Genomic DNA, 20,825 nt, shown 5'->3' on the forward strand with positions numbered 1-20,825 from the left:
TAAAATCCACTTTTTACGATATAAAAAGAGAATAATAATTTGTTGATTGATACTCTGTTATTCTCTTGTTGAGTGGTAAATAAGTTACTTTCTCGTGAAGTTATTATAAAATATAAATCATTTCGCAATTTAACCAGTATATTTTATTCATATTTATTTTTATCATATTTTTTATTTTATTATTGAACTTTCTTGTAAATTAAATAAATTTTGAAAAAAAAACATTGAACATATTAAAATTTAGTATATTTAAATTTGTTTAAAATAATATTTAAGATTTTATATATTAATAATATATTTTAAGAAAATGTTTTATCTGCCATAATACTATCAAATTATATGTAATTCTACATAATAATGTGCTTTACGCAGTAAGTGTATGTTTATACTCCCTTCATCTCTATGTATAAAACTTTTTTTAAAATTTTTATTTGTTTCTCTCCGGATTATGCTATCATTAACAAAATAAATTGCTAAAAAAATATAAACACATAAAAATGCTTAAATAATTGAGTCTGCCTCTTTCCGGATGAATTGCACTTCCAATTCTTCTTCCGTTTGTCCTTCTTCCTCTCTTTATTCTATATCATATTATCACTCTTGTCTGATGCAATAATATTTGTAATCTGGTAAATTGATATGAGACACTATGTTTATGCATAAAATACTTTTTTTTTTTGGAATCTGTCAACATTTACTAACTTATTTTACAAAGTAAATTGCTGATAATAATTCATAGTTCTCAAGAAAAAAAGTTTTATAAAAATGGAACAATAAAAAAAAAAGTTATCACCTGATTATCATCATTGTTTTTTCTGTCACTGTGGCAACTTCAACCTCACTCTTGCTCTTTCATGTTAGTTTCAAAACCTTCTACAAATTTAACACCCCAAAATTAATAAAATATTAAGAAATTATTACAAAAAATAATTTAGAAAATTTAGGAGAAAGAGGTTAAAATAAGAAAAACTAACTTGATGGTCCAGAGGATAGGAAATAGCAAGTAGCCACCCTTCAACTTGCTATGTAACCATTAACCAATGACTCTGAAACTCAAAATGTAAGAAAAAATATAAAAAAAATTCACTAAACATTATTAAAATGATACGTGCAATAATATGGAATCACATATAATTGTTAAAAGCGCATGTGTCTTTCACCAATTTGAAAATGCTTTCCTTCAATGAGTTAAATTCTGCTTAAAGGTGTTGTAGATTGAGAAAGATATATAACAATATAGAGATGAAATGTGCACTGTGCACTGAGAGATAATTGAGAGAGAAAGAAACAGTAATAAAAAATTGGTGATGAGAGATTCATTTGTGTGGTTAATAAAACAGATAGGTCACAGGAGAGGAGATTACCAAATCAGAATTGTGGACAATTGCTTTCGTGGGCAGGCCGAAGGACTTAGAAAAAAAAAAAAGAGAATTAATTATTACCTTTGTAATTTTGTCAGTGAAAGGGAAAAGATTTCCCAAAAAATAGTAGAAATTTTTAGATTTGTATAGTTATTTTTTATTTATTAAGGGCATAATACTCTTGTAAAAAAAAGAGATAAAAAAGTGATGTACCAACATGAGTATATATTTTATCAATTGTTATATATTATAAATTTTTAAATCAGCATAGTTATGTATATATTGAGAATAATTTTGACACATAAATTTAAATTATATTATTAATTAAATATTAAATATTTATTATTCAAATATTTTTTAAAGATAAGGATTTGAATAATAATTATAATTTTAGAAACTTTTATATTTTTTTATATATTAAGAAAAGTACTTTTTATATAATTTAGTTAAAATTTATATTTTCTTATAATTTATAAAAATAAATCAATTTTTTTACTAAAATATATATTTTGTTCTCATAAATATAAAATGTTCAGAATTTATCTCTATAATACTCTCTTAGTTCTCGTAAAATTAAGGTATGTCATTTTTAGGTATTATTTTTTTACGTCGCTTGTCTGCATAATTGATATAAAAAATATTTTATTTACATTAATTATATACATAATTGATGAAAAAATCATCACAATATATGTTTGTGATAAAAATGACACATTTTAATTTTATGAAAACAAAAAAATACTTCAAACATTTTCTTATGACCATGAAAATCATATTTTAACCTTTAATTTTTATAATATTATATGAATTCGTTATGATTAAATATTGGATAAAATTAAAATTACCATGCTCTGTATATTCTGTTAACCACCAAACGAACCCTCAAGCTTTTTGTTTCGCAGTTCGGCTTCGCTATATAAATTATACTTTTCGCTTTCTCTGAATCCGTAGCGCTTGTTCGACTTCACTCATTCATTCTCTCCTATAACCATGGACCATGGTTGATTCATTCGTTTTCTTTCTCTTTTTATTCATTTCATATTTATTCCAATGCATTCAAGCTTAAATCCCAACATCTCTGCAAAATTAAGACAAGTTTTAATAAGTAGTGAACGAGATTACTCATCGTTTGGACTCAATCAATCAAATTTTAATGGTAAAAACTATTAGGACCATTCCTCACTAATCCTGTTCTACTTGATTAAACGCTTCCAGTTGCTTTACAATACCTGATGTGAATTCCTTCTTATGAAGCACTTGATCTCACGAAATTTGTTCTTGGATTTATTTTATTTTCTCTTTTGCTGCGGTTGCAGATTCAAGGTAAATTGGTTATACCATCAGAAATTTTGATCTCTAGCTTGAGAGAGCATTTATCAACTTTGAACTGAAAATTTGACAACTAGGGTTTTATGCTGGATAATATATTCATTTTATGCATAGTAGGGTAAATCCCAAGTAGTGACACACACAGATCTTTTGAGCAGTTTGTTTATTCCTTTTACTCATAAACATTTGAGAAGGCATTGTATTGTATGTTGTGTTTCTAAACTAGAGCATTAAATAGCATAAGTTACAGGCTGTGTGTGTGTGCATGCCCTTTTATTCTTCTCCTTTGAAAGTTGCATAGGTGATGATGATCTAGCTAAGCTTGTCCTAATTTGTTTTCATCAGGCTAGCCTATATACTGGGATGAGGAAATCAAAAGCAGATGAGAAGATTCTCAGCTACAACGATGTGGTGCTTAGGCGATTCGATTTAGACATCCTTAGTGGTACATATTTTTTGAATGATGGGATTATTGAGTTTTATTTCAGTCATCTTTCTTCATGTCATCCCTTTCAGGATATCCTGCTGGTTCCACCATCCATTGCATTTTGGATAATACAATGCCCTCTGTTGCTGAGGCTCTCGGTGATTTCATAGAACCCCTTCATTTGCCTGACAAGATGCTGCTAATATTGAGCCTTTGATTACCCAGTAACTGCCCAAGCAAATTTGATCTTTTAGCATTAGTTGGGCAGTAAATACTAAGTAAAGGAACCCTGTTTACATTGTTATTGGCTCATTGCCATTACATCTTCAACGTAGTTACAGTTTTTTTTTTTTGTTACAACTTACAATGTAACTGAAGTGTGAGACCCCTGCTGCACATGAAGAACAACTACTTTTTTTTCATCCGTAGTTACAACTTACAACGTAGTTACAACTTACAATGTAACTGAAGTGTGCCTCTTATGCTAGTTTGATATTTTTTTTCTTCTTTTGATTAGTTCCATATTTTGATATTAACTTGAATTAAAAATGTATACCTTAAATTTGGAAGTATGTTATGCTGATATTAACCCATTCCAAAGATCATTTATATTTTCAGTCTCTCTAGGGTTAGAGAATTGCTATTGGCGCCCACCTTATTGCTATTTAAATCTACCAACTTTTTGCTTTTTCTTTTTGACGAAAATATTCCTGATAGAAATACAGCAAAAACAAGTTGTTGTTATTATTTTTTTCGTATCACAACGGAAACTTGTCAAGCTTCCAGATTGTTAACTTGTTTTAGTTGTGTTAGAAAAATTAACTTAATAGAAACTTATCCGTTGTGTTAGTAGAGTGTAAATTCAAAATACATAACGAAAAAAAACTATTAATATTTTTTTCAAAATAAAAAATAACAAACAAGTTCCTATTGTGTTAATTTAAAAAAGAAACGAAAATAACTGCTCGTTGTGTTAATTTTAATCAATGGAAAGCATTTTTCCATCAGTGATAATTTTTAACTAAAATTCAATCCGGTTATCATGCATGCCACAACCATGCAAGATTTTGCGCTTGGACTTGAATCCCATCCTATAACAAGGCTATGGCTGTTGCGTTCTGCACCTCCTTTTTGGCTTCCGGAATGTAAAGTTACATTCCAAAATATATCTCATTTTTGGCTTCAGGAATGATCAAATTGAAAGAAAAACAAATCCGAAAATGGTGCAGGAAACAACATCCAAATAACAATAGTCCATCACGATCTTTTAGATAAAAATTGTATTTCGTTTTGTTTTAAGGACAATCCGAATACTGTGTCCTCATGGAGGTTGAACGTGTGGAAACAATAAAACATCATAGGGAGAATTGGTAGCAAGGGCAATGAAAATAAATATTTGAACTAACATGCAAATAATAATAATAATAATAAGGATTATACTTGAAAAATAATTCATTTTTATATTACTACCTCAAATTCACTTTTTATCAACTACGCACCTAAAAAAAATTGTTTTAAATGTAGCACTTGTCATTAGTTTCATTTACCACATCATTAAGCCTAATCAATGATATGTATCCAAATTTCTCATGTCATCAATGCCTAATCACTCCCTCTATTCCTTCTCCCTCACCCTCTTCCAAAGACCCTTTCCTTCACCATAAACCCAAACTACCCCCCTTCTCTGGCCACCACCTCCCTGCCGCATTGCCTCTCCTTCTCCGTCCTCCACCACACCACCAATTTCTTCCCCACAAGCCTCGACCACGACAGTTTTGGCCCCATCTTCATAGGCAACCCCTCAAAGCTCCTCATCACTGTCATGCACTTCTTTTCCCGCCCTCATAGCCTCTCTATGCCGTTGCACACCACCACATTCAACAACACTCCATTAATTTAGAAGAGGAGAGTGGCTAGGTGCTTGTGCGTTAGGGGAGGGGGGCGTGGAGGAATTGTGGTCCGTGACACCGACAGACCCTCGACCACAAACTTGGTAGACTTGGAGGGTGAGAAGAGGGAGAAAAAGGTGAGGGAGAAAGAGAAGAGGAAGGTTTTTTTTCAAAAAAGAATTATTAGTTAATGAAATATAATAATTTGATTTAAAAATAAATAAATAATAAATAATGATATGACTTTAATTTAGTTATATGTTAGTAATTAGACTTTAACAATATGACACTCTATCTTTCAGGTTATCTCTTATCAAGATAAGACTAGTGACAAATACTACGTTAAAACATATAATTTTTTTTTGGATACGTAATCAACCAAAAGTGACTTTCAGGTAATAATCTAAAAACGATTTATTTTTCAAGTATGAAAAACATATTTAAGCCTAATTCATTGTATGCTGCTTGAGAGAACATAAATTTAAGGGCCGGGGAGGCCCATCAAAATTTTAAGAAGCTTTTACATTTGATACGATTTTCTGTATATTTCTTGTATTGAAGCAATGTAAACTCTATTTCCATTAACACGATTTGACAACCAGAAGGGCTATGCTGCGCACAACAGTAATTATATTCGGGAGTCCTGCAACAACAAAAAGCATACAGAAGAAGCGAAATAAAAAAGTAAATGACTACAAAATAAACGATACAATTTTATTCCCAACAAAAGCAATAATCCAATAGCAACATCACATCACTTAATCAATTTTAGCAATGACACAAACATCTATCAGGAAAGCAAAGTTGTTATCATTTGCATTGGATACCTTCTCTTTTTTCTTTTCATTTTCTATGAGGGGGAGGATGGGGAGGAGGATGCAGGGTTGTCACCGAACCAAGAAAACAGAGACTAAAGGCATACAAGCTAAAGCAACAAGGAACGGGGATTCCTGGGACAAGCAATGCAGACACTGAACCATTTTTAAACGATCACCATGTACAAGTAGTATGATTTTGGTAAACTGGTACACAAGAAAATCAATACGAGAGAATTGATGAAGTTCATGCACAACACTTCAAACTGCAAAATTAGCTGTTCCTACTTCTCACCAAATTCAGATGATTTGACATGGCATCAAGAAAAGACTAGGCTATCTCGTATTCATAAGAGCAATGGTGGATAAAGCTCCAAACAGTTTGCATTCAAAACTGGAGGTCATTTACATTCAGTAAACTTGCTAAAGCTAAATCTCCAAGGAAATTATTCAGATAAATGACACTAACCACTTTTGAAGATTATTTACGTCAAGCTAGTGTCCACAGGATAGCTCCCTAGCACTCGCAAGAATGTAGCAAACTCCTGTAAAGTGTATTGGTTTTAAGAATGCCTACTCACAAGTAATACTCTCAATATGCTTTGAAGGATTAAATTAAAGCACACCTTTAGATGCCTCAGGGCATTTTGTGCACTCTGCTCAGCCATTGATGCTTCAAAATCAACATAGAAAAGATAATCAAAGTACCTGTATAAGATAAGACCCATGATCAGATCAGCACCATAATCATTAACAATATAACCTTTTTGTAGACACAATACTAATAATGATTTTAAGTTTTAACTGCTAAATAAATGATCAACAATGATGACTGTGTCAGAGTTCAGAAAAAGATCAGTAGCTATGACTTTCAGTAATTATACTTGGAATTGTTGCTATCATCTGCTCGTAGAGGTTGGTTGCGCAAAGGACGACTTTCAATCTGTTGGAGAAACAAATAAATTATGTAAAACCAGGAATGCCTAAAAAGCATGCTTGCAAAGTAACTTCCTCAAAAGATACAACAGGTGATGCCAAGAAAGACAACAAACCTTTGTAAGGTTAATCTGACGCAAAGCAAAAACAGCAAGGGCTTTGAAAAGTATCCCAGGACCCTCTTCTAAAGAAAATACTATGCTAGTCTGAGAAATCAACACCACAATCAATGGCAATATTAATATTGATAAGCATAAATCCAATCAATAGGGGAGTCGGGAGACATGTGATGTGTTCTATCCAATAATTCCAGCTAATTATTCTATATTAGCCGAGTACCTTAAATCGCCTATCAGTGCCAGGAATCATAGGTTCTCGTGCTAACATTAAAAATCGGGTGACATTATCACTATCATCCTGCAAATGTAAATTCATTAGTGATCAAATCTACCATGAACCAGAACTGTCAACCATACACTGACACCATGGACCCAGACCTGAATGTCTTGATCAAGTATATTCAAGCCATAGATCTTTGCGGCAGCAGAACTAGCAACTGCTCCTGCATCTTGTAGTTTGTGGTAGGCAACATGCTATAATTTGTAACTATGCGAGGATGAGTGATACTGATAAACAAGTCAACAGTAGCAGTAAAAATTGAATTTCAACCCTATACCCCGAGGAGCAATATTTAATCATGTCTTTCAGAAGATGATAAGAATATGCTAATTTACCAAGCAAATCAGAATCTGACCAAGGATGACCTACTTACATAAACTAAATATATAAAATCTGAAATGTAAAGGGAAGAAACAACCCCAAAAAAGTGGGTATGGTTCCAATGATCATGACCAAAAGTAAATATTGTATCACAAAAATTTAAGCATGACCATTAATCAACAGAAACACCTAATACCACCTAAATAGCTTTCTATATTCTACACTTACCTTAGCAGCACCAGCCGTATCATCAACTGCTTCTCGCACCAATCCAAATTTTGTCAGTGTGTTCTCACATTGAGCAAGAGCCTGAAAAAGTGTTAGTCAGGGATATGTTTGTGATTGGGAGAAGGTAAGGCTTAAAATGTTAGAATCACACCTGTGGATGACTTAGAACCCGTTTTAAATCCTCACGTTTAACACCATGGTTGGCCATCAAACAGTGTCGAACTGCAAAATTTACTTCTCCTACTATATGTAAACTGTGCCGGAGTAAAAGGTCATAATTTCTGTGGATGCTCCCTCCTAAAGAATTCTCAATAGGCAAAACTGCTCTGTCCACAAGCCACCTTTCAACAGCCTAGCACGGAAAACCAAAAATGACAAAAATAAAGAGATTAGAGACAGTTAGAATCAACCCTCATGGAAAACATCTAAGCAACAAGGTAACTGTGATAAGAAAAAAAAAAAGGAAACAAGCCTAAAAGCTAAGAAGTAAACATAATTTTAAGTAGTTATGGTAGTAATGCAAAAAAAGAGTTAAATTTGTCAAGACATGAATGAGTACAACATAAATTAATCAAGATTAGCATGAAAGTCCATAAAGAAACATGGGAAACCAATAAAGAAACTTAGAAGAGATACTCCCTCCAGTTTTATAAGACCCAATTAACTAATTCAATAGGGTGAAGGAAATTAGTTAAATTTAGTTAGTAGCATTAAATTTATCTTAAATTTATCAAGGCTAAATAGTGGGTGGTGGCCTATAGCGGTGAGCCAAAACACTGCCATATACATACGGCAGACAAAAAAATAATAATACATATATGTATAAAAACTATAAAAAAAAAAAACAGCATAAATAAATTTTAAACAACAGAATAATAGACTAAAATCCAATAAAAAATCACAAGTCTTGAAAGAATTTGATTTTGGGCGCTTCAAATTGTCCTTTTAAGTGAAAAAAGAATTGGGAACATTATAGGTTTTTTAGAAAAAAGCATAGAACAACATGATTCTGAAATTCTTAAAAACAGAGCACAAAAACATCAAACAGATGAAGAAAAAGAACAGCCACACTAAGAAAAAAAGAGAGAAAACAAAGAAGAGAGAAAAAGAGATTAGGAACATCTGAAGAAATGAAGAACAGGTGAAGAATAAACAGGGGAAAAGAAAGAAATGGAAGGAAGAAGTTATAGGTTGCCAGATTTGTTCATTTGAAAAGTTTGCCGAAGCTCAAGAGGTTCACAGAGAGGAGACATGTGAAACCCTAGGTTTCATGCTTTCACGAGACTGACAAGAGAAAAAGAGCAAATGCGCGTATTGAAATGGGGGCCTGATATGTTTTAAGTATGAAGTTAACCCTTAAAAGAGATTTTAAAAACAAAACGAAAAAGGGGGGAGTTCCACCATCAGCGCCCCGGCAATGTGGCATGGCAGGCACCATTGCGGTTATGGCTGACAGCACCATATAACGACACATAATGAGTGGTGAATGGCAAAAGGGTCCAAAAATGCCATGTTATAGCATTATGGCGCCATAACAGTTCATGAGACATACTTTAATTCTTTTGTGAGTTTGTCAAATATATATTGCTTTAATTTTTATTGACATGTGAATAATCAAAATAAGTTTCCTAAAATGCTTTCTATACAAAACAAAGTTAGACTCTCAAAGAACTTAAGACATTTATGTATTCCACTTAATGCAAGAGACATTCTAGATTGATTCTTATAAAAAGGACCAAGCCAAACTTCTAATTTGATTCTTATAAAAAGGACTAGAGGAAGTAACATATTGCTAATAGCAGTAAAGAGGGAAAGGGTAACAAAACTTCACATCAAATGCGGTGTCGAATTGCTCACAAGGCACAGCTTCACAATTTGGGTAGGCCTTCTGTGCTGCTGATTCACTATAAGCACCACGAACCCCCTGAAAAATGCAATATTTAGCTATATGAAATCACAAACAATATATATAAGACCATATATGTTAAGACTGCCCACTTTTTTGTAATAATCACTTTAAAAAACCATATCTGAAGTGATTTCTAATTGATTAACTGTGTAAAAATTTACACTGATAAGAGGAAAAAACAAATGATTATATATTCTTGCATGAGCACCGGCACAGCTAATAAAAAACAAAAAAAAGCTCAAGATAGTATATCCCAACAACTTTCTTAAACAAGATCAGTTATCTATTTTATCATTATTATCATTTCAATAATTGTGCTTATATAAAAAGTGATTTATGTAAGAATTGCTTGTTTGTATATATACAAACACAATAAAATAAAAGGAATTCCATTCCAGTGGATTTCAAATGCGCATGCAATGCAGCAAGCAAAAGACCTGATATGCAACACGAAGGCGAGAGCTATCGGACACCGAAGCAGATAACTGAGTCGAAGACAAAGGCCCTGAAAATTGAAATCGCAAAAACAATCAACAATAATAGCAATGCCTAAGAAAAAGGGGAAAAGCGCGGAATAGTGTGTGCGTATATAAGTACGCGGAAGAGAGAGCAGATCTCGGGAAACGACGTCGTCGGGGGTGCTGGTGGCTCGCAACTCGACGGAGTGGGGTTTATCGGCGAGATCGTTCTTGTTCTTCTCCTCGTGGCCGCGAAGGGAGGCGCGAATGCCGAGGTTACGGTACCGTTTTGGATTAAGTGTGAGGTTGAGGGACGGCGGGGCATCTGACGGCGGAGATTGACGGTGGGGATAGGGCGGAGGATGGGCCACGATTCGCGATGCCGCCATCCAGACGGAGACAGTGTTTGGGTTTTGCAGAGTGCGAAGTACGTTTAGTTTGTAGTTTGTTTTTACCTTTTATTAACCCAATTCGGAGACTTTCTTTCCCCACACACTATGACTAGTACCTGTGACCATAAACCTCATCTCTAAAGCATTCGAGAATTAATTAATTAATTAATTAATTAATTAATTAATGGTTTAAATTAGCCATTGCAATTTATTGTTTTTTTTACTTCTTATAATATTTTTTAATTCTTATATAAGTTATATTTGTTTTTTTATTTTTAAAATATTCTGAATAACGTTTTGAATAATAAAAAAATTATTTAAATTACTATAAAAATAAATAATAAAACAAACATAATTTATAAGAAAAAAAAATGTAGACAAATGCAAACTAAAAAGATATTTAAATCCTTAATCAACTAAACAATTCACCGTTGATAAAAGATGAAGGTATTACAAAACATTTTTTTAACTGCAAGGTAGTATTACAGAATTTAAAAAAGGTTAAATATGATTTAGATTCCATATCTAAAAACTTAACAAATTTGTGTTTAATATGCGCAAACATTATAATTTTGTCATCAAAGTGGCCTTGTTAGCAAGGAGAATTCACATGTTAAGGAAATATCATTTGAATCGAAGTTGACACCCAGAAATAATAAGGGAGACATTTTCGCTTTCAATGCTATTATTAATATCACGGCAAAAATCAACTTTAAGTTGTGTGATCGGTTGGAAGTTGTTGCCGAGAATTTGCCAAAATTTATTTTGCCAATTAATGTTGAGGTCAAACTGATAGTTTAACGTGTGCGTAATGCGCATGGTGGAAAAAAAAACTAAGTAGGGCGTAGTAAACAAAAATAGGCAGCATTCTGAATGGATCTGGCTGACTCTTTTGTCCCTTTTGAAACTGTCCATCTTGTCTATTCAAAACGACCTCAATTACGATTTAATTTCAAAAATCATGAAAATAATATTGTTTTAACATCTTGGAAAAGAACAGAAGTCAAGTTGATTTTGAATCAGGTCAAAATAATTTAGTTAGAACCTCCAAAATTTTCTTGCTTAACTTTCTTCCTTCCTCCCACTGCCTTCAGTTTTCACACACCTTGTTTCTTTCTTTCTTTCTCACACCCTCCTTTATTTCCCTTTATTCATTTATCTCTACACTATCACACATATCATCTTGGCTTGTCACCGACATTGTCACAAGTAAGCTCCAAAATTCCTTTTTTGTCCCATTTGTAGATGCTACTGAAACATGTACTGTGATACACACAATAGAAACATGTTTTCACTATGTATATGATTTAGACACACAACCAAAATGAACCCACACCCCATTTTCAAATGGAAACATATTTTCTTTTTGTATTGTCATAAATGAAAACATGTTTTCAGGAGGGCATTTACGTAAAAAAAGAAAAAACTTGGGGTTTACTTAGTAATTAAGGGAATACTATTAACAAAGCCCTTAAGGTGCATATGTTGGAAATCGGGCCCATTACTTTTCAGTCTAGCAACAAGCCCAATGAAGGCATTATTCATGAAGGCCTTTTCTTCTTACACCGTGTAGATTTCTTCTACATCCAACATTTTTTCAAATTTTCCAAAATTACCTCTTAAGGATTGTGTATTTTTTTTAAATATGTTTTACAAATTAATGATCCATGTAGGACTCAAACCTGTATAACTTAGCATTATTTGCACAACACTCTAAGCAACTGAACTAATAGGTTAATTATGTTATAAAATAAGTAATATCATTATATATAACACTAAAATTTCTAATGTATATTTAATGCACATATAATTTTACATAATAAATTTTGTAACAATTAATTTTGATCAAATAATTAACTTTTTTTGCATATATAAATTTTTATTAAACCTATGATTTTTATTTAAAATTTATATATGTAAAAAATACATTATTAGATCAAAATTAATTATAATAAAGACAAAAAAAGAAATCTAGTTAATGTAATAATTATAAAAAAAATATAATTAAATTTATATAAAAAAACATTAAAAATATAATTTTTTAATTTTTTTAAAAAAATTTAATTTACAATCTGTATGTTTATTAACAAAAATAATTTAGAAAAATTCAAAAAGGTATTCAGTGTAAAAGAAATCAGGAAGAAAAAGTCATTCATGAAGCATCCCAATAATATAACGTTAGTATGGGCCTGTTTGTTTCCACAGAAAAATATGGAATTGTTTGTCAGTTGTCACAATGGACTCCAGAAGCCGACGAAACAGAAACATACGTCCTAAATCCTTACTATAATATAGAAGTCAATTTTGTAAAGATTTTAATCTTTTATTTTTCATTAATTAAGCTTTTTTTAAAAAAATTCAGTTTGATTTTTATCTTTCCCTGCGTCACTTGCAATGCAAACAAATTAACTTTAAAATAAATAAATCAAGTAATTAATAAATGTTCGTCAGTCTTTTATCAAAGAGTTTAATATTTATCTATATTATTATTTAATTACAAATCATTGTTTCAAATTTTGAATTATATTAAAATAATTATTTTAAAAAATAATAAATTTATCATAAATAATAGTTTGGGATCAGATAACATAACTGTGCATAACCATTTTTATCTTTTTTTAAAATGAAATATTTGTGCATGCCTTTAATTACATTATTACAAAATTAAAGTTCAAAACTTCAAATCAGAATACGACTTGACTGCGGTGTCCAAAAATAATCACCACCCGCGTCAATGAGCAACAACAGCTCAAACGTGATCTTAATTAGAATATACGTCCATAGTTTATGTTTTAAAAAATACAGAACAAACAAAGTGGAGCATTCAGAAAAACCCGAATCAAGATTTTGCAAATGAGTTGATAAAGATACGTGTATTTTTTGTATGTATTTTTGATAGACATTCCCCTAAACCCTTTTCAAAATATCCTCCTATAAACTATTACCAAATGGACAACACACGCATGCCTAGCTCACAATATTTGAACTGTGGCGAAAACAAAACAAACCAACCCATTAGAAACAAAAATACTAGACAACACCTTGGACCCACATATATATGCAATTTTCATTTTTATAAAGACCCTTCACCTATATATAATTTGTTGGTATCAATAATCCAATTAATTCTATATTATGCCATGAGGAAACTATTGGTGCATGTAATTGTTGGATTTGCGGCTTTAATCACACGACCAAATGGATTGGGAAACGAATACTTAATGATGAAGAGTTGTTCTTTTTGGCTTCTTTCCTTAACCCTCTCCACTTCCACTATGCATAAGCAAATTTGGTGCTCTGTGATCGAGAGGCCATAAATATCCAAGTAATAATACTATTAACATAAGCCTTTTTTTAAGGTTTAGGTTAATTTTATGTAGCTAAATTTATTAAGGTTTTGTTGAAAATAAATATTTTTTAAAGGATAAATATATTTATTATATTGATATAATTTTAAACAATTATCACTTTTAAATGTTTAAAATCAATCTTATGACTTATTCCCTCTAAAAAAAATATGGCCCACTAACTCTGAACATTAGTTTTATTTTTTTAAAAAGTTAAGAAAGTTAATTAAACATATTTAATTGGATCAATTTTAATTAAAAAATATTTTTTTAACTTGACTTTCATTGAAATTTAAAGTTTAAAGTTTAGTTATATTATTGGTACCAAGATTAAGATCAAGATTATTATTGTTAATAAGATTCTATATATATATATATATATAAGTTATATTAAAGCTTTACCATCTAAGAATATCTCACGTGTTGATTTATAAAAAATAATAAATTACTCTCCTTCCCTAAAAGATGTGAATATTACATTGTACTCTCCTCTTACGTTAAAAATAACACTACATTCTCTTGATAGTTTTGAATATATGACATTTTTTTTAGTTAACGTAAAGTATGTACTCTCCACCCTATCAAATGCAAATATACATGGACGGATAATGAATTTAGAGGGAGGCAAGCAAAGGCCTTAGCTCCCTCCCTTGAAACTTCTCATGCTTATTAATTGCATTTTGACAACAGAGTTTGACCAAAACATCTCCTTTCTTACTTTGGCTTTCATATGCTGGATTTCTCTTGGAACACGTACTGCAACAAACAAGTTGGTCTTCTCTTTCAGCGCATTTCATCTCAATTTGAGATGAAAGTTCTCCACCATCAGACTCACATTTTTTTACCACTCTCATCCCTCTTTCATGCATAACAAACACCCCACCCTTCTAGTTTCATTGCATTCTATTGTTATCACTTTCACACTTCCCACTTTAATTAGAACTAAACACACTCTAACATTGGGTTCCGTTGTGATGAAAGGAAAAGAAAAAAAAAGAGATGAAAAGGGAATGGAAAGTTAGATTGTTTGATAGAAATAAAAAAGAAATGAAATGAGATGAGATGAAAAAGTGATTAATAGATAATAAAATAAAATGTTTGTGAAATTACAATTATACCATGGTAATTTGTATATACCTAATTTTTGGACAATGTATTTGAATAAGTCATTTCATATTCAAATATAAGTCAAACCAATATTGTATTTTCATAAGTCATATTTGAATTTGGATAACACTTATTTAAATATATTTATTCTAATAAGATAAGCATATTAAAATATGTTTCCATGCTTCTTTCTCTCACCACATGAGGCTAAATTGGAAAAATTGCATTGAGTCTTCATTTGTTTTGGCAAATCAAATCTATTTTGTAGAGAAATGTAAAGTCATGGATCTCACATTAATCTACAAAGAAAACAAACAAGTGAAATTTTTTTTTCTTTCTTTTTTTTGATGAGAGACTTTGTTCGCCCTCATTTTCAATGGAAAAACATAGCCTAAGAAATAAGAAATGAACAAGCAAAAGATTGAAACTAAAGAGGTGAAATCCATTGAATTTGCAACATCAACATTGGAGCCATTTATCACGTTGGGAATCAAGGCTGCGTTAACAAAGGGCAAGGCGGCGTTATGTTTCCACAACGTTATTCTTTTTTAACTCTGCTGTGTATTTGAATTTAAGTTGAAAATAAGATGCACATAATTATATGCAAATTTAACAAATAAAAATAAATTGAAAGTAAAAATAAGAAAATGATATTTTTACAATCTTCTAGCAAAACACACACCTGTTTATTCATTCATTCCCCCCTTCAATAAGCTTCATCATTTCAGTTCCCACTTCAAGGATTGGGATCCGACAAACCCAATCCGTTACCAAACACTGCCACTGAAACTGAACCCTCTAATTCCTTCCTTCGTGCCTCGCGTGTCCTCCATCATTCTATCCACGTGACATTTCATACCCTGTCACCAACCACCTTCCTTCACTCATTTTCTATGTAACCGGATAATATATTCCTTTCTTAAAAAATAATTGCACCACATTTTTGTGTATTTATTCATTGTATATGCCTATGTGATAGGCTTATCAATACATTTTACTTGTTTCTCGAAAAAAAATACGTTGAATAATTATAACTATTTTTAAAAATATTTCTAGTGGAGTTATTCATTAAAAAGTTTTTTCTAAAAAATAAAAGAGAATTTAATTTTCTTATGAAGATAAAAAATTTACACGGCTATTCAATTAAAAATGATACTAAATAATAGTTTTAAAGTGATTATTACACAACTAAATAATCTTATCATATATAAATATTTATAATCAAATGATCATATAAAATATTTTTATGTATTTAAATTATAGAGTATATGATATTTGTTAGTACACACCTATTTAATTTTTGTTGTTAGAATATGTTATTAAACAACACTATAAGGATGTTTGTGTTTTAAGATAATTCCTAACTATATTTTGTTTAGTATCTAACAAAAAAAAGTGATTATATGCTTCTAAATCTTAGAAGCATTTGCTAACATACACTTATTTTTTTCTTGTTTTAATTGGAGTATGTGAGTAAACTATACCCAACATTTATTTTAACTTGTTAATATACAGAAAAATAAGTAAATATATATTAACAAATTTCATTATATAAAATTATACGACTTCATTACAGAAATTTAATTTGGTTGATTGAATAAAATGTATAAATTATTATAATTTTTTTGACATTATCTTTAATTTTTATACATAAAAAATTATAGGAATTCTCTGCCTCTCTAATAAGATAAGAATACTATGTATGACACAGTTCTTTCCATTTTTTCAATTATGTAATGAGCTCATACATTTAGACTCAAATCAGATACTATTTGATTAAATTGGAAAAAAAATCAAGTTGATTTAGCCACTGTGTGATTTTATCAATAATATTTGTTCTATCTGACCCAGATTGAAATAGATGAGGTAAAACTGAAAAAAGAAAAAAAAAATAATATTAAAGTTTATCGAGTTTGGATGAGAAGGATGTCACTCTAAGTAGCTGGAATATGTATACGGTTGTTGGGATTGGATTGCGAAATTGGGATTCTTTGCTTCATAAGGGAGGAGAAGTTAGTGGGGACCCACGAACAGGGCACTAAGTCGAAGGGTCCAAGACTTGACAGTGTGCTATCTTTCGTGTTTAGTGTGTGTGACTCTCTCTCTCTTCTATTTTTAATTTATATAATGCATATAATCTATCTACTCACTCAGCACACCACTCCACTGTTCTTTGTTTCTTTCCTTCCTCGTAAACTGCAATATTCGTCTCACGAGCCGCATTTCTAATGCCACGTGTTCAAACCAGAGAACACCTGGCATCCTCGTCAGATCCCACCTTACACCGACCATAACCATAATCCACTTTCCTCGCCGATCTTTCTTTTGTTTTTAGCTTGCACCTCGCCGCACTCTTTACTACTCCCTCGTATTTGGTTTGGTTTCAAACAACACATCATTCAACTCAGGGTTTGTTTGTAAGGTTTTGCTGTAGTTATACGTGTAATATAATAATTTATTTAATTCTTATTATTATGTGTAAACAAATTTAGACTAACACCAAACACATGTGAGATCAAGATTCAAATCTGTCAACTGAGGGATACGGTGATAAAGTAACAAAAACAACACAGTAGTATTCTTATTCTTAGTCAAGACACAACAACATCAATATCAATAATATAGTCGCCTCTACAGTGACTCGCTACTCGCCAGCCGTCGCGTGCCGTAGAAAAAAATGTAGTATGCAAGAAAGCGAATATTTTTGGTAAATAATTTTCTTTAAAAATTATGTAAAAAATAAGTTTTTCATTCATTGACAACGATAAATTCTCATTTTTTTTCTATTAAAGTTAGATAATTTTATCCCGTACACGTAGAGTGTGAGACTGCGACGAGTACACTTTCCACACAAGAGGTTTAACCCAAGTAGTACAAGTGCCTTAAAGACTACTCAACTTTAGCTTAATTAATACTTTTCTTTCGACAATCAGTATATGCACATGCAGAATGCAAATTCTATCATTTCATCCACTTGCATGAAACATATAGAGTAAAAATCTATTTGATAAACATATGTAAACACTTATAAGTGAACAAAACAAAAAGGAAAAATAAGTGAGATTCTCTTATAAGCTAAAATAAATTTATACACTTAATTAACTTTTATAGATACTCCTTGATCTAACTTCTTTAAAAATGCCTATTCACTCTATTTTTTAATGTTATAGATTAATAACAATGCAATCTTTTATTCTAGCAGCTCCAACAATGGTTATCATTTTGTACAAATAGTTTTTAATTTTATTAAAATATGCGCTTCCTTATCATATTATGTACGATCTCCAACATGCGCGGTCTTTCAAAAAATGAGTTGCAATGGCTTAAAGTAAATTTCAAATATTCTTCCCTCTTTAACAAAGCTTTGGAAGGAACTCAGTTTTTCCGTTATCAATTCTTAAAGAGTTAAGATTTTTCCTTTTTTTTATGTAATAAAGTGACGGAACAGGGGAAACATGCTCAATACTACTTCATTCCCATTAAGGTTAATAAATGCACATGGATTAAAGCATATTTAATTGATGTAATAAATAAAATATTGTTATTTGATATCTTAATTTTTGATGTTACAGCAGCACCAGAGATGAGATATTAAATAAAAATACAATTGAGAAAAAGCATTAATTAAACTTTTAAATTTCTAAAACATCAATTAATTTAAAATAGAAAAGAAGGTAAAAGTATCAATAATTAATTATGTTAGGAAGATAATATTATCCAAAAAAGCACTAATGACACACTTAAGTGTCGATAAAGACCTACTTAAAAGATTACTATTATGCAGTAGTACTTAAATCGGAAGTAATTTTGTTCAGTTATAACTAGTTAACTTGTCCTAGATGTTAAGCAATATTTATAAAAACAATTGTTCATGATTAATCAAAATGTTAATTTGTGGCATTAGAAGAAACCACGCTTGCATGCATATAGAGGATATATGAAATTTAATTATAAATCTTTGAACACCTGTGTCAATTTATGATATTTTAAGATGATTCAATTGAGACTACCTAAACATCAACAAACCTAACACTAGACACTAGTACTGTTAATTTTCCCCCAACAAACAAAACAGAACCTCAGTGTGTAAAATTATCAGCAACAAGGGATGCCCGGAATGCGAATTAAAAAGTGATAGCGATGCAAATTAACGACTTTTTACATCGATGACTAATAGTCTATGAAGAATATTATCATCTTCAAGTCGTTCCAAACCAAGAACGCGTTGTGATTTGTGGTTAACATAACATTATTGCCTTTTTATGTTCATTGGCTAATCCAATGAAATTAAATTGTATGCTACAATATTATTATTTCCACACGCCTTTAGCTAGCTCTACAATCGATCCACAGTTTCCATTCTTTCGAGTCACCCTTTTCCTTTATTTAATTATGTTATATATATATATATATATATATTATTTTTTCCTCCATCCAAACCTATCACATCCTACATGTTAATTATTAGAATGGTTTATGATTATTAAACTCCAACCAGCACACAAAATCAGATGACATATCAACCTCAACCATAGAGACAAAGATTCTGCGCGGAAGAAAGAAGTGGGAACATCAGATTCTTTTCTTCACAGAAATGCTAATACAAACAACATTACCGTATGTGTTGTGTGCCTAGGGGTGTTGGGCACATTTTACCATCACTTACTTTTACTTTATTTTTTATTTTTTGCCCTCAGTGTTTCCTTTGACTGATATAAATTTGACCAGTCAACCAACATGACTGATCCCTATGATGTTCATGCCTCATGACCCCACCTACAATCCATGGCCCACCACATATTTTTGCATCCTCCAATCTTTGAACGATTATTATTTTATTTAAATAATAAATATCCTCAACATCATCCATTAATCCTCACACACATGTTCATTTCAATCACTACATCATAACATATACTATTTTCTTTTTCTTTTTTTCCCTTCCAATCTTTGGTTACTTTGAATGCTAGCTAGCCAGGGACTTAAGGTTACATAGGTTGCACTCAAAGCTAAAATTTCTATGGGATCCAAAGGATGTCAAAGTGGGATCAATCATTGTTTGCTAAATTTTTTTTCCACAAGTACTCCAAAACGATAATGACACTATGAATTAAAGTTATAAGTATTATACTATATATTTCCCTCCAGCCACTCTGAAGAATCTGATACGAATGGCTATTAAGGCATAACACCCAATTTAGAAACAGATCATACGGTATAGAATGCACTAGCATGACATAGTTGGCCCATTGTTCTACTTTTTTTTCCTTTTGAGTGGGGAGAACAATGCACGAATACTTAAATGCCCTATGATATACAGTAAGATTTTAAAAAATGATCTACGACTATAATTTTAACTGCAACATTAAAGTTTTTGGGTGTATGTAATTACAATACGATCACAATTATGATTGTATTATCTATATTTTTCTGTAATTTTTCTCAATATCAAGAAACTCAATGAAATTATGATCACAATTTAAAACATTTATATGTATATAGTTTAGTTGGATTTCCGCTCATATATATAGCTATCTATCACATGCAATATTTGTTTATCCTTTTAACTATTTTCCCGGTATAAGGACATAATAGCTATGATTTGTTAGGTTAGCAATCAGTAATTGGATGGTTTGCATGTTCATCTTAATTGCAAACTAAAGAGAAAGAAATAGTCTATCCCACGATTTATGTAAACTAGGGATTACAATTTTATAATTAAACGCAATGATGACTCTTAACTTTTCTCTAATTATTTTTTGAGTAAAGAAAGAGCCCAAAGATACAGATTGGTTGTGGAAAAAAAAGGAAAGTAGTTCTTTTTAATTTCTACCAGCTAAGCGACAAAACGCCATGTGTGAGGAAATACATCTGATTAATCTGCAGATTGATTAAAGAAAACAAGAA

The 20,825-nt window shown here is 31.1% G+C and overlaps 1 protein-coding gene and 1 long non-coding RNA gene across 3 annotated transcripts; one reads left to right on the forward strand and one right to left on the reverse strand.

The window, feature by feature from the left end:
• The first annotated feature begins 2,280 nt into the window (after window positions 1-2,280).
• LOC114373800 lies at window positions 2,281-3,624 on the forward strand. The gene is made up of 3 exons (XR_003658461.1): window positions 2,281-2,517; window positions 3,036-3,135; window positions 3,207-3,624. It is a non-coding gene; the product is annotated as an uncharacterized LOC114373800 (long non-coding RNA).
• Window positions 3,625-5,405: 1,781 nt separating this feature from the next.
• Window positions 5,406-10,551, reverse strand: LOC114377195 (arogenate dehydratase/prephenate dehydratase 2, chloroplastic-like). 2 transcript variants are annotated; one of them, XM_028335610.1, is made up of 12 exons: window positions 10,212-10,550; window positions 10,052-10,119; window positions 9,537-9,629; window positions 7,857-8,057; window positions 7,706-7,786; window positions 7,255-7,350; window positions 7,097-7,174; window positions 6,874-6,963; window positions 6,706-6,764; window positions 6,448-6,529; window positions 6,291-6,366; window positions 5,406-5,649 (listed from the first exon to the last, which is right to left on the reverse strand). In XM_028335610.1, exons 1-11 carry the CDS (start codon window positions 10,459-10,461, stop codon window positions 6,307-6,309), a joined length of 1,158 nt encoding a protein of 385 aa, XP_028191411.1. In that variant the 5' UTR covers window positions 10,462-10,550; the 3' UTR covers window positions 5,406-5,649; window positions 6,291-6,306. The 2 variants fall into 2 exon arrangements, with proteins under 2 accessions (XP_028191411.1, XP_028191412.1); XM_028335611.1 differs by lacking the exon at window positions 5,406-5,649 and adding an exon at window positions 5,696-5,956 and having other exon boundaries at window positions 10,212-10,551.
• Window positions 10,552-20,825: the final 10,274 nt, after the last annotated feature.

Source organism: Glycine soja, chromosome 11, assembly GCF_004193775.1.
Source record: "Glycine soja cultivar W05 chromosome 11, ASM419377v2, whole genome shotgun sequence".
NCBI classification, from domain to species: Eukaryota; Viridiplantae; Streptophyta; class Magnoliopsida; order Fabales; family Fabaceae; genus Glycine; species Glycine soja.